This window comes from Balaenoptera ricei, chromosome X, assembly GCF_028023285.1.
Source record: "Balaenoptera ricei isolate mBalRic1 chromosome X, mBalRic1.hap2, whole genome shotgun sequence".
NCBI classification, from domain to species: Eukaryota; Metazoa; Chordata; class Mammalia; order Artiodactyla; family Balaenopteridae; genus Balaenoptera; species Balaenoptera ricei.
The window spans coordinates 92099896-92114772 of NC_082660.1; the positions used below are offsets into that span (position 1 = coordinate 92099896).

General features: G+C 44.6%; 1 protein-coding gene and 1 long non-coding RNA gene across 3 annotated transcripts; one reads left to right on the forward strand and one right to left on the reverse strand.

Annotated features, from left to right (window-relative positions):
* Positions 1-938: 938 nt before the first annotated feature.
* Positions 939-10067, reverse strand: ARMCX2 (armadillo repeat containing X-linked 2). Of its 2 annotated transcripts, none has more exons than XM_059911327.1 (4): positions 9792-10067; positions 4026-4089; positions 3630-3706; positions 939-3275 (listed from the first exon to the last, which is right to left on the reverse strand). In XM_059911327.1, the coding sequence occupies exon 4, from the start codon at positions 3144-3146 to the stop codon at positions 1323-1325; it is 1824 nt and encodes a 607-aa protein (XP_059767310.1). In that variant the 5' UTR covers positions 3147-3275; positions 3630-3706; positions 4026-4089; positions 9792-10067; the 3' UTR covers positions 939-1322. The 2 variants fall into 2 exon arrangements, with proteins under 2 accessions (XP_059767310.1, XP_059767309.1); XM_059911326.1 differs by lacking the exon at positions 9792-10067 and adding an exon at positions 5305-5394.
* LOC132357668 (uncharacterized) lies at positions 9808-10719 on the forward strand. The gene is made up of 2 exons (XR_009500256.1): positions 9808-9957; positions 10445-10719. It is a non-coding gene; the product is annotated as an uncharacterized LOC132357668 (long non-coding RNA).
* Positions 10720-14877: the final 4158 nt, after the last annotated feature.

Here is a 14877-nt window from a genome sequence, read left to right on the forward strand (position 1 = left end):
GTGGGGTTCCCATAAAGGCCTCACCACTGCCCCTCTTCTAAACAAAGGAGGACCTAGACCTCTAGCCTGAGGGGGGGAAAAATCACTTTGCACCAAGAGTCATTCTTTTTGTAGCACTGCTCTTTCTTGTCATTATAAATGGTGACTCAAAAAAAAGAAAAAAAAATGGAAAGAAAAAAATGGTAACTCACTTTGGCATTGCTTGGTTGCCAGAACTGCCCAAGAAAGAGGGCTTTCTCTGTCAGAACCTGCAGAAGATCGTACAATCCTTCCTCTCTGTTGACCTATAGCCAAGATAGCAGATTTTGGTACTTTTTTTGGTAAGCATCTCTTATCATCATTCCCTAACATTTCCTATAGCCATCGCCCTACTTCACTCTTCATCATCTCATGCTTGGTTTATAATTTCCTAACAAATGTCTCTACACCTAACCCCATCCCAGCTCCAATCCATTTTGCACATTGCCACCAGATTACTTTTCCTTTTGCCAAAAATGCCCAGTAACTCCCAGAAAATGACAGGATCATATTTCAATCTTCAGCTTGGGGTTCAGGGTCTTCCCAAACTTTTTTCGCCCTACATTTCCACCCTTATCTCCCATCACTTCTCTTCCCATACTTTCCATTCCAGGCAAACTGGTTACCTTCCTGTCACTGGAACAGATTTCCTACCTCCGCGTCTTTCTTCAAGCCATTTCCTCTCCTGGAATGCCCTTCTGTGTTTTCTCATGCTGTCCTTCAGGGCCCACCTTAAGTGTGCCCTTCCTCCTTGAAGCATTCTAGCCACTTCTGCTTCATTTAAACAGATAGCATATATTTGACAATGAGCATATGCTCAGGTACTGTAATCTTTTTCTATTTATGTACCTTATCTCTCCAGCTAGATTTTAAGTTCAAGCAAGAGAACAATTTTTTTTGTCAGTTGAAACATACAACTTTATTAATGATACACAAATGAAGTCTTTGGTGAATAAATTCAAGTCAAAACAGATGATAGAAGTGTAGGCTATTCATGATGGACAGGTTCACTGTCAATTCACATAGAGGAACCAGTAAAAATATTTCCATTCAAGCAGCACGATTAAAGTCACAAATGTGTTTTCAGTACAAGAGGACTATTTATTTGGTATTCATAAAATTGTTCAGCTTAAAGCTGGAGACTGTCACAGATAACATCACTCTGGATGATACATTATTCAAAACTGGCAGCTGAAAGGATCCCTTTACTATATAAGCAAGTGGAAAAGCAGTAACTTTCAATTTTCATTGCTTCCAGACTGCAAAACTAGACATTTCTTCAAGTCTCTGAGACACATAGCCAATCAGAATTTGTCCACTAGTTTTATAACTTTCACTTTCACCAAGAGGTCATGGTGATCTGCTAAGGCTCGAATTTTCTTAACGCACACTCCAGATGTAGTGCATAAGTAAAAAAGGGAGCCTTTATTGAACTCTCTGTAGTTGAATACTTCTGCTCTGAGATTGTCATAGATGATCTCAAATAGAGTCAGGGCATTAATAAGAATTTCTGATTCCACATAAGAATTGTAGAGGGAACTAAATGATGATGGCACTTGGGTACTGAGCAGTTTTTTTAACATATCTGGATTTTCAGCAAAATTCGAAAGTATTTTCAAAATCTCAACCTTGATTTTTCCACCTCCCTGAGATAACAAACGGAAAAAGTTTGCAATGGAATTGACAAGCAGGTGCTGGTAGTCATTTGTAATAGTCATGTTTGTTAAAAATTTTAGTCCAACTACCTGTACTGCTGAGTTCAGGTTAGAGGCCATGATGTCATCCATCACTTTATTCATGTATACCTGAAGCCGGCCCTGATTTTCATAATTCTCACTCAGGTTGTTCATGGCCATTAAGGCTTTTTCCTTAATGTGGGGATCAGTTTTGTTGATCATGTTTGCAATAATTGGGAGGCCTCCCAATTTGCGAATTGTGTCTTGGTTGCATGAATAATTGGCATTGTTGCTCAGAGTGAGCAAAGCTACCTGTTGGATGAAAGGATCATCCGATTTCTGAAGCAAAGCAAGGACTTTCCTGAGATCTCGGACACCCAGAATCTCATCAATTTCATAAGGAAAGGGGCGCTTCTGCATGGGAACGGGTCTCCTCCCTCTCCCTCTCTGCTGGGTCTCAGGCTCAGAGTCTGACTCCGATTCTGTGTCTGTCCACCCAGACTCCCCTTCTTCAGAATCAGGAACCTCTGCCAGGAAAGCCTGTCCTCCATTAGCGGAGGCTGCGGCAGCTGCCGCAGCCCCATCTCCAGGGCGGAAGCCCAGCCCCAATTCGTCTACTTCAACCTTATTTTTCTTGCCTTTGCCCTTGCCTCCAGTCCGGGACTTGGTTCCACCCTTAGCTCCACCTTTGGGTACAGCTCCAGTAGCTGACCCGGCCTTAGGTATAGCCCCAGTATGAGCCCCAGGGGTTGTTTTCTTGGCGGCTGCTGCTGTTCTAGAGGATCCTGAAGTCCCAGGAGCCTCTGCAGCCCCAGTAGGGGCTGCTGCCCCAGAAGATGCTGTTGCCCCAGAAAGTGCTGCTACCTCAGTAGGCGTTGCTGGTATGGGAGCCTCCACCGCCTCGGTAGGTGGTGCTGCCTCAGTAGGAGCTGGTGCCCCAGGAGACTCTGCTGTGCCAGGGGCTTCTGCTAATTTAGGAGCCCCTGTCATTGTGGAGGTCTCTGCAGCCACGGGAGCCTCTGCCTCCCAGGGAGGCGGTGCCACTGCAGAAGCCACTGTGGCTTCTGATTCAGCTTTAGGCCCAACCCTGGCCCCTTCTGCCTCCTGGGCCTGACTTCCTGCCCCACTCTGAGCCTCGGCACTAGATGCAACTGGGGCCACTGCTTCAGCTCCAGCCATGTCCAGAGCAGAGGTTTCATCCTGGACCCTGACCTCTGCCCCAGTGCGGACTGGGGTTGGAGGACCAAATCCTGGCCCAAGGTCAATTGTGAATCCAGCCCTTAGTCCAGCTCTAGCCCGGGCTCCAGTCCCGGCCACAGCCCTGGTCTTGGGCTTGGCCAGTCTCTTCTTCATCTGGTTTCTTCCCCTGGCATATTTGTAGACACAGTACCAGGCACTGGCCCCGATCACTATCCCAGCGGCTACACAGCCAGCATCCCGAACACGGCTCATGATGCAGCTGGAGTGATTCCCTGATCCAGGGTGTGGAGCTGGTGTGCCCAAGTGGGGTGCGTGCACGACAAGGTAAGGTGCTTCAGTTCAGGCTCGAAAGTTCTGCTGAGGTTGCAAGCCAAGCAGGACCTGGGGTAAAGGATACAAATGAGGCTTAGGGCTCTGGCTCACTTCATGCTTAACCAGGCCTAATTAAAGGAGAGTTTGGGGACATAATGCTTGGTGGGTGGACTAGTACACAGATACAAGTGTCCAGGCCTCTGTGTGCTGATTCAGGACCCTGGTTGTCTGATGTTTTCTACATCTTTATCCCTAGCCCTCACTGCCCAATGTAAACACATCTAATTTCCCAGCACCTAAATGGGGGATGAGAGGCCATACAGACTTCAGGAAAGCTGCTGGAGAGCCAGAAAGAACCCCAGATTCTTCTCTGATTCCCTCACCCCCACCCCAAAGGCCCCCAGATGATTCTCATACACGTACCAACTTGCTGGGAGCAGAAGCAATTTGCTCTTTTCCACCAGGCTTGCAGTTGTGCAGGGCCCAAAAGGCAGACAGACCTGTGGAGAGATCCCAGAAAGGGGGTTTCAGGGGCCTTTGGTAGATGGATTCTCTTCTTTTCTTGATTTGAACCCTTGTGGGCAAGTTTCCCCCTCTCAGGGCTCCTCACTCCCTCCATATCCCTTCCTCCTCAAACCCTTATTTAAGAAGGCAAATGCCACACCCCTTTCGCTGCACCAAAAAGGACAGGCCCGGGGCAAGGGTTTCTTGTAAAGAGGAAGAAGATGGGGGAAGAGGAGCCCCTGCCTCCAATTTCTGCTCTGGTTTCTGCCACACCATACCAGGGGTTCCCAGACAGTTCCCAGCCCCCACACTGACCTCCAGTGATTCAGGGCTGTTTCTCCTTTCTTCAGTTCAGTTAGAGCTCCATCCTAAGGACAGACTGAAAGGCAGAAATACAGATAGCAAGACGTTGGAGACTGAGAGCCTGGCGGATGGAACGGACTGAAGACCAAAGCCCCCAATTGCCTTTCAGCATTCACATACCAGAATGACAAACGGTTCCACCTCTCAATTCCTTCAACTCTTCTCACCCCTCCCCTCGCACCCCAACCCCCGCCCCTGCGCAGACTCCCCAGGCAGTCAACCTCTCCTTCCCTTTGCCCCGCCCCCCCATCCGCCATTTCTCCCGGACAGACGGCCACACCCCTTCCCCTGCACCGAAGCGGGAGGGGGCGGAGCGAGGGTGCACAGAAGGCTGGACGGGACGCGGGACTGGGGATTACGGCCAGACAATCTAGCGTCTCCTTCCTATGACCACCAGTCCTTCAGTCCCCAGCCCCCAGGCCTAGCATCAGCCTGCACAACGGGTCCCCAGGGTCTGCCCTTTCGGTTTGAGGGTCATGATTTTCCACTGTTTCTCCGCTCTGGATTCCACCTCCCACACCCCATCGCAGTCTCCTGTTAACCGCCATTTCTCCCGCCAGGGTACCCAAACTCCTTTTTCAGGACTGAAGAAACGGGGGTGAAGGGCTGTATGCGCCGGAGGTGTCTGGAAAGCAGCCTAGGACTTAGCACGGCGGTTTAATACCAGATTCTCTCAGGGCCTCCCCTCTTGTAAAGCCCAGAGCCAGACCGCCACCTCCCCTACAAAGGCTGTCACACCCATTTTCCAGCACCCCCAGAAGACGTGGGGTCGGCCGGGGGAGAGGGGAGGGTGCGGGGGCGGTGGTCGGGAGAGGTATCTGCAAAGTGAGAGTGGGAGTGAATAAGCCGGATTGTTTACTAATTGCGTGCCCCTCCGATCACCCTTTCCCCAACCTCCCCACTGGCCTTATATGCGCTGCCACGTTTATTTATCTTCCCTCCTTTCAAAACAGGACGGGATGTGGGGTGCGGGGCCTGAGTGTCAAAAACAAAACCAAAAAAAACACTGGCTGGGAGGGGAAGTAAGCGGATTCTCCGCAAGTATATCAGCGTCTTTACGTTCCCCCCTCCCCCTCTTCCCGCCGCCCACCAAAATGAGCTGCGACTAAGCGCGGGGGTCTGGAGAGCCGGCCAGGGGCGGGCGAGGCGGAGACACCCGCGGCCTCAGACTCCCTCATCTCTGGGCTACCCCTATTCGGGGGTGCCAGGCCATGCCCACTCTCACACCCACCTGCCCGATCTGGGGGAATTTTCTCCTCCTCCTCCTCGCCTGGGTTAAACGCACGGCAGTGCGCAGCGCAATAGAGTTGGTACCCAGAGGAGGACGGAGGACGGCGGTCAGGGCTTTAAGTACCTTTGCCAACGTCAGCTCCTGGTCACGTGAGGGCTGCATCGCCAGTAAGCTTGGGTCCCCAATTTCCACTCCCACCAAGAGCAGGAGCCCCCTCCTTTACCCCCACTAGCACCTCACCCCACCACATCAGGTCCTGTCACTCATTTTTTTGTCTTTGTAGTCCCAGAGGCCACAAGTAGCCCCTTCTCCTTCTGTTAGAACTTGCCTTTCTCTGGTTACCGGGGAGGCGATGCACCTTCTTGGAGGGCTATTGACAAGTTTTGCTTTTCTTGTTGGGGAATCGTCTCATCCTTTCTTGGGCAACTGGATACTCTCCCCTCGCTCCACCCCCAGTCCCCCATCCACTAGTGCCCACCATTTACCTTGCAGTTGGGCCCCTGCTCCAGTATAGATAAGGGGTAAGAATGGTAGTGGGGTCTTTACTTCTGTAATACGTCTCTGTTTTGTTTTTAAAGCTATCACCACTCTTTATTATTATAGTAAGAAAATACAACAAAACAAGAGTTCAGTGTGGGAAGCAGCAACAAAAGAAAAAGAGTAGGCATGCTTTAGAAAAAAGATTTCCCACTAATATTGGAAGACACCATTAATTTTAGTTAATTTTTACCACATAGAAAATTCTATTGGCCACATAGGAAATAGTTTTCAAAACATGCTAAGGTATTTGAATATCTAAAAATGGACTTTTTCTCAACAAGATAAGCATGTTTCCATACGATCTGTAAATTGATCCATGGAGAGATGTTCAGTTGTCTGATCTTATTTATTTTGGACAAATAATATCCTACTTTTTCTCCTTCTGGGACAGCTTTTAAGTTGGGTAAATAAACGATCCTGTCTTGTTCTGTTAGAGAAAAGCATTTATTTAATGTTCCCAAACCATTGCTGACTGCTGTGTGAACCTTTTGTAATTTGATGGCTGTAACCATGACAGTTTTGAACACCTGTCCCTGGATTAGGTTCCAGTTTTGTGATTCAGCTCTGGGCAAAAGGAAGAACTATTAGACGAAGGAAATGATGGATATGAGGGATGCAGAGATGGTCAAATCCTTCCAGTCCTGTCAAGAGGGGAGGGAGGAAGGTGCTTGCCCTCCCACCTCTCCTATATTCCAGAGCCTCTCATCCCCTGCGTTCTGGCACCTGACTCTGTTGTTCATCCTAAAAGTATACATGGACAGGTGACCAGGGTGGTAAATGCCATCTTTACTCAGATGACCAATTTGAGTAAATGCCTTTGGCTTCTTCCCTCACTCCCTCCCTCAAATTCCCACAGTGGTAACTTAGGGATGCAGAGAAGGGATTGCAGTTCCCACCTACCCCTGCAGCTGCAGGTTTCCACAAAGATTGCTGGGAGAAGCACCCAGGCCTGCCTGCCCTGCTCTGCCCTTATTCATGGTGTGGCTGAGTTAACCTTGTTCCTGATGCTGTCTGCTGCTACCACCTGGCCTGCAGCCTGTTGACCTCTCACCTCTGGCCTCCTCATCTCAGGGCACCCAGGGAGAACCCAGCCTTGCTGCAGGGTCACTGCCCGAAGCCCACACCCACTTTGATACTTCCTCAGCCAAATGTATACCTGGGCCCCAGGGTCTCTCCCCACTGACCATACTGATTAACCTAGAGTAGGCGTTCTCAACTGGCTACCTCTGTGCTCTACGTGAAATTGTATGCAAGGTTTTGTTTTTGAGTGTATGTGTGATTAAGTGCATTTTTTGGGGGAAAGGGGAATAAAGGTCATTGACCTCATCAGTTTCTCAAGGGGTCTAAGATCCCTGCCCTAGATATTAAGCACCAATACAATGGCCTAGAGAGTCTGTGTTATATAAAATAGTCCAGATTAGAAATATCTTGTTTTTTTTTTTTTTTCTGGTAATGAAAGTAATATATATATTAGTGGTTAAAAATATTCAAAACAATAAGGAAATGTATAAAGTATGCAGGGAAAGAGCTCCATGATATCTTTTCCATTGCTAGTCACTGCTAAAGATTTCCAACTTTCTTTTTATGCACATATTAGTAAGTGCATTTGTGGTTATTAATCAAGTTCTGAATTGAACAACAGTAAACAAATAATAAGCATTTAGAATTTGTATTGTAATTGCGGTAAATCTGCAGATTAATTTGAGGAACATTAGCATCTTAAAATTGAGGCTTCCCCTCCAGGAATATGATATATTTCCATTTTGCTCAGATCTATTTTTATGTTTGTTAATCAAATTTTGTAAGTTTCTTCAGCTAAGTAATTCCTATTACTTGTTAGGTTTTCCCTAGGTATTAGTAGTTTATGTTGCTGAAATGCTATTCCTTTCTCCAATTGTAATTTCTTATAGGTGATTTTCTGCTTAAGGAAAGTGTTCTACTATTATATATTTATTTTGTATCTGCCAATTTCTGTGATCTGTCTGATTAATTTCAATTGTTTTCAAGTGATACTTTTGGTTTTTCCAGGTATGTATACATAACCATCTTCAAATGATGATTTTTTACATTTCTTCCTTTCCAATATTTATAGCTTTTTTCCCTTTTTTTTCTGCATGTGTTATATTGACCAGAACTATGTTGAGCAATGGTGGTGCCTGAGAACCTCTTGATCTTGTTTTTGAAGAAAATGGGAATACCTCTTATGAAGTTTCATCATTTAGTGTAACTTTTGCTGTTTCTGATATATTTTATCTGTTTTTCAAGGTTACGTTTATTTATGTTTACCAGTACTGCACAAAAAGTAGTAGAAGGAAATAATATCAGCGAGTAGAGGTAAGTCACAAGTTCTGTGGTCTTGGTAGCCCACAAGGAGTGAGGAATCTGTTAGGTCAAAAGAGCCTCTGATATAGCCTTCATCAGACTAAGGCTATTTTCTTTTATACTTAATTTAATTTAACCAAGAATAATTCATTAAATTATAAATATATAATTCTTTACTGCACAGGCAAAGTTTCGACCATTCCTATTTTACTAATAGTTTTTTTAAAATTTAGGACTGGCTGACTCAGTTTATCAAATGCTTTAATTGTAAGATTTATTTTCTCCTTCAGTTTGCTGTTGCAATGAATGATGTAGATAAACCAGTCTCCCTTTCACTCTAGTCTCCTTATAGTTTATTCTCAATACCTCCCCCAAGTTCAAACTCCCCACCCACTTCCCCTTGTTTAGAGTAAATGCAAATGTCCTCACTACAACTGACAAGGCCCTACTCTCTTCAACCTTATTACCTTTCTGCCTCATCCTCTACTGCTCTCTCTCTAGCTCAGTGATCCTGGCTTCCTTGATGTTCCTGGAACATACTGGGCTTGTTACCTTCACAGAGCCTGTGCATTTGCTTGTCCTCCTGCCTGGGATATTCTTCCCCCAGATATCACCACACTTAGATCCTTCACTGACTTCAGATCTTTACTGAAAGGTCACCTTTCTAGTGATGCCTTCTCTGGCCACCCTATCTGAAAGTTTAACCCGTCTCGACTTTTCATATCTCCTTTTCTTGCTTTAAAATTTTTTAGTATGTATCACTAACAGTATAGTATATATATAGTTTATTTACTTGTTTATTGCTTGTCTCTCTCACTACAATGTAAGGGCCACATGATTTAGAGATTTAGGTCTGTTTTATTCACCCTTGTAACCACAGCATGGAGAACAATGCATGGTATGTAGTAGGTGCTCGGTAAATATGTTGAACAAATGAATAAATAAAGGAATGGCTTTCCAACATTGCACTTACAACGACTCTCTTGCAGTCCAGAAATAAAGCCAGTTGGTTATGCTGCATTAGCAGATTTATTAACTCTCAAATAAATGATTAGCTAAATCAGGGTCTTGTCATGTGACAAGATGTGGAAGACATTAAGATTGCTTTGAGTGGCATGTATAAAACTCATTATGCAGTGAGAATGATTGTTTATGAAACATGCCTTTTAAAAAAATAATCTTTTTTTCTTAAATGAAAATAGTTCTATCATTATTTTGCCATAATAAAATTTGGGCAAAAAAAAGAAACAGATTAGTGCTAACAAGAAAATAACAAATCCATTCCTACTCTCTGTTTCTTTTCCTGACACCCCTTCTACCATCCCCATTTACAGGTATTTTCAGGACTGCAGAGGTGAACATTAAGGATTCCAAAGAAAAAAGGTGGAGGGAGCACGGAAAAGGACGAGGCCATTCCCCAGAGAAGCAGTAGAATTGGCCAGTAGCCCAGGAGAAAACATTGCCCCTTCCAATAATCAAAGACAACATGTTTGTTGGTTGGGCAAAGACTAGAAAGAGCGACAGTGTCCTGTGTGGTGCTGGTGGGGGGGGGGGGGGTTGGGAGGGGGCGGGTCACCCTCTGCTTTGCCAATAATAGGAGGGGAAATTTGGGACCCCGAACTCACCAGTGACGTAACTTCACGTGACCAGGAGCCTGTGTGCTGGTCTGTCCAGATAGCGGTTCTTGCTCAGGTAACCGGCTCCCAATTTCTTTTGAGGTGGCGTGGCTGTGGGCAAGGAAGGAGGAGGACAAGAGGAAACCCGTCCTGATTCCTGCCGGTCACGGTGAGGGTGGGTATTGATTGGAGACTCCTGGAGTGAGGGTGGAGGGTAGCAGCACGATTTTCGAGTTTGGAGGCGCTTCCCTATTTCCCCGCGGAGACACCCGAACCCAGACTCTTTTTCCTGTTGTGCCTTGTAAAAGGCAGCTGAAATGGTTGGCGTGGGTGACTCGAGCGGGCGGAAGGGAGGGGAGGAGGCAGTTATCGGGGAGTGGAGCGATGGGGGACTGTGAGGTGAGAGACAGGCCTGACCACCTGGACGGAGAGGGAAAGGTCCGGGATTGAACCCACGTTCGGGTGTTGGTGCGTTCACCGCATTCACCAGAGCACTGAGTCCTCATTGTCTCCTGTTTGTTCCTGTCTGGTTCTGGCTTTGGTCTGTCCCTGTCTGCCGGTCCATCTATCAGTGGGTTGATGATGCAAAAGAAAAAGAAGCTCAACGCCTCATTTCCTTCTTCTTTCCTCCGCCCCGAACACCCCCGCCCCCTTGAGTGCAGTTTCAGACTCCTGCGTCCCAGCGGCTCTCACTAGCCTGAGAGAGAGTCCCCTGAGATCCTCGCTCCAGCTGCAGCATGGGCCGCGCTCAGAATTTGGGCTTGATGGCAACAGGCCTGGTGGTCGGGGCTGGCTCCTGGTACTACATATACCGACTGACGTTGGGAGAGCAGAATAAGAAGAGGCCAGCTGATGCGAAAGACATTAACCCTGCCTACAAAAAGTTTAGAAAATACAGAAAACTGTAAGGAAGAAAATAAAAATAAGCCACCAATTACTCTTCCTTGTCTTTCTATCTGTGTAAGAATGTGGATGTGTTTAACATTATTGCAATTACACTGTGTATGATATCCTGGAATTATTTTTTTCAGGTTACATTGCAGGGTATGCCTTTTATTAGTTAATGAAAATGCTTCATAAAGTCTTTTAACAGATTGTTTCATAATAACAGCATAATCATAATCTTCTCCTTTTGCCAGCCTTTCAGATGGGAAAGAAATTAGATATCTTAATTTACTAAAAAATAACCGTATATAGAGAAAACCTACATAGACTTACGAGAGGATGTCTTTCCACACTAGTTATAGCTGTGATATCCATCATCCCAGATTCCAGAATGACCAGTTAGGCAGCTTCTGTGCCATGCTTGGCATAGAGGGCATAGGAATTTGGTGAGCCTGGGAGCCCTGGGTAGGATCCAGACTTCCAGGGGCATCATATGGCCAGCAGCTTTGAGTTCCTCTTCTTTTCTTTGGGCTGTCAGGGAGCAGGCCAGTGGTCTCATCTATTCAAGGGACTCAGAGACCTCTCCCTTTTTCCATTGAGTGAGGGAAGGGATTTCTTTTTAGTGTGAGGGAAATTCTTCACTCCCTGAACTTCATTTTTCACAATGGATTTGGGGTTTGGAGGAAATAAAATCTGGGAAGTCCTGCCACAAACTTTCTCTGAGGCAAGGAAGTACAGAACTGGCTGGACTGAGAAAGGGAAAGCAGAGAACACAGACAGCCATAGAGATGAAACATAAATTAATAGCCTTGTGTCTTAAGTGGGGTTCCCTAGAAGCAGAGCCTGACATGGGGATTCTTCTGAAAGTAGTTTATTGAGGGAGTGTTCTCAGATGAAACGTGTATGGAGATGAGGGGAGCAGGATAGGAGCAGGATAGGATAGGGGAAGAAACTAGGTATAGCTGTAGTTCAGCTGAAGTGTAACTTCAGCTTGAGCCCAGGGCAGATCTGGGATGTGAAGGGCGCCACAGAACTGATCCATTGTGAGACAAAGGAGCCAGGCTTTTGTATCCACTGACTGAAAGCCTTGGTGTATGGGTGAGTTGGAGTGAGAGAAAAGGGGTTTTAGCTCCGAGGTATCCTCTGACAAGGGTGTGACTGTGAGTCTTTAGCAACCAATGTTCATAGCAGCTTAGGGGGATGGATGTACTAGCCCAGTAAATGGAATCTGGACAGGGCATCAATAGTGTCTACTACTTCTACTATAACTAGCCAATCTGCATTCTTTTTTTTTATATAAACCTATCATTGTTATTGTATAATATTCTTTTTTTCCCTTAATTTTAAAAAAAATTTTTGAATTTTATTTTATTTATTTTTTTATACAGCAGGTTCTTATTAGTCATCAATTTTATACACATCAGTGTATACATGTCAATCTCAATCGCCCAATTCAACCAATCTGCATTCTTGTGATGAAAATGTGCTTCCTATCCATGTGATCTTCCCATCAGGAAGCCTTAACTTCAGCATTACTAGCTGTGGAGTTATTTCATGGGTGCGGTCTATCAGGAAATGCCCAGCTTCTCCATAAACAAAACAAAAAGAGGAGAGTGCTCGTACTTCTCTAGTCTTCTAGTGGTTGTCTCAGAAACACTCTCCCTCAGAGGCTAATTTTCTCTCTACAACCTGAGTAAGAATCAAATCTCCTCCTTCAGTGTACAGATTTTGGAGGGGCGCCGTGTAGCACGTAGTTTAGCACCTTGCAAAAATGTGTTCTGCCTATGAGATTGTAGGCTAGTACAAAGGTTGAGGGATGTTCAGATATAGGATGTATGGCTCTGGCCCATTTAGAACAGGCTTTGGCAGGTGTTAAATTGACTGCCATACAACTCTCTTCCAAACTCTTGAAACCAGCAGAGAAGTTACTAGAGGAAGGGCAGGTGCTATTCACCTAGACCAGATGACCCAAGCAGAGGTGGGAGGGTGTCAAGGCAAAGGGACCTTGTTAGCCTGACAAATGGGTTGCCCATTAATTTAACATCCATGTGATGGCCGTGGGTTCCTGGGGATAGAAGGTACCTTGGAGGAATTTAAACTTTGAGCCCTCATCTTGCTGATATGCAAAAAAGAGCAGCCTCATTTATTTTTGTGGTTCCCTTACTCCTCGAGTGTTGTCAAAATTTGGGAGCCAGAGTATCAGAAAGGCAGGCCTATTCACATAGTCTGCTGAGACACACATTGTTCCAGATTGCAAATCCATTTGAGGTTTCAAGGCTCTGGTGCTTCTGCTCTACACTAGAGGACCAGAAATCTTTGTCAAAGCTGGAGTTGCTGAGCATCTCATCATGGCTGTCCTATCTGAGACTTGCCACATCACTGAGGCACTCTTGGGGCAGGGCACAGGTATCTCCTTGTTTAGGAGTCCCTCATTTCTTCATTTGCACTAACCTTTTCCCAGAACAGAGGATTTTTTTTTTTTTTTTGTGACTAGGGAGAAATTCCTGTCTCTTTAAACCATAAGTTATCTTGCTCAACTTGACAGATGAGGTCAAGAGGGGGTAAGTAAATTAAGCAAGACCTTATAGATACTGATGGGTCATTGGATAAGTTCTTTCTCACTTTAAACACATGTATCTCGTTAAAATAATTAAATATTGAGAAATTGCACTATAATTCAATTTACTTCCCTCTCCTATCCCTAACCAGTTTCACTTATAATTAAAAGTCATAGCTTTTAATGTTGTGACATAATTAAATATTACAGCACACTGTAGGATATTATGTAAGAGTCTGTTTACAATGTCTACATGACAAGGATTCCCAAGTCCCAGCTAATGGCCTATTTTTATTCAGTGTGCGCATTTCTCTCACAACCATGTTTTCGTAATTCAAATCGGATATAAGGTCTTTGATTAATTAGGAAACCTAACTTACATTATGTAAAGAGTGGTTGGTATTAATGCCATCAAAATCAGGAGCCACTATCACTTGTATTTTTTTTAAAGAATATACCAACTTGATTGAGATGCCTTTAAATTTTGTTCATCCTAACAGTGGGTGATAAAAGTGATAAAAATTGATAAGAATGTGTAAAAAGGTTTGTGCTAATGATAGAGCTTTTGGTGATGAGGAAAAGAAAAGCCATTACTCCTGAACAAATGCTCCATGTAATCAAAACCTGAATTTGTCATCGGAAGTCTGTGTTTTATAGCTATACACGTATAGCTTTAATAAAACCTTTATTATTGAAATTCCTGCAGCAAATATAAATTTGCTATTGCAAGTATCAAGTTTTCTAGACTTAATTCCATTTTCCCCACTGAAACAAATGTTTTTTAGAGGGGAATTTTGAAACTGTTGGTTCCTTTGAAATGCAAATACCGCTTCATAGGAGAGCAGGGTGTACTTGTGAGTCTTGTGAACAATTTGGTAACCATGACAATCCTGACTACTAAGTGGAGAAGAGCCTTTCTGTTATCTCCATCTAGGGCCCCCCAGGGATCAGAAATCCAGAAAAACATGTTTCACCTATTTTAGTTTTATTTTGAAGAGTGAGTGTAGAACTGGTTTACTGGTTGACCATCCAATCAAAATCTCATTAAGAAAGATGCTGGGACTCCAACACAATCTGCTGGAATATGAGAACTTCCCATATCATATATTGTAGTAGATGAGATGGTATTTTGGGAAAGGGAACCCTTACCTTTGGCTTTCAGAATCAACACCCAGAACTGCTCATCAGGCTCTAACTAGCCCTGTGGCTTTCTCTTCATCTAGAAAGTACAAAGTTTATTATAGTTCATGAATACAATATGCTTCTCAGGCACTCTTTCTTCCTGATGCCTGGCATAAAAGCCCTAGGATGGCAGGCTCCAGATTGTCCTGGAGCAAGAATAATAAAAGTAGAAATAGTAATAATAATAATAATAATAATAATAATAATAATAATAATAAAGATAAATGTAATGAAAGCTTTCTATGTGTTATCTATTTCAATTTTTATAAAATCTCATTGTGGCTAGGTATTAGTTTACAGATGAGGAAATAAAGACTCAGAGAAGTTAATCAACGTTGATAATGTACACAAAGCTAGAAATTAGTGGAGTTAGAGTCTGAACTGTCTCCGAAACCCACGCCCTTCACTACTAGTTTATGCTGCATCTTAATGTACATGTCCAGGAAGTCCCTGCCAGCAGGCTCTGACAGA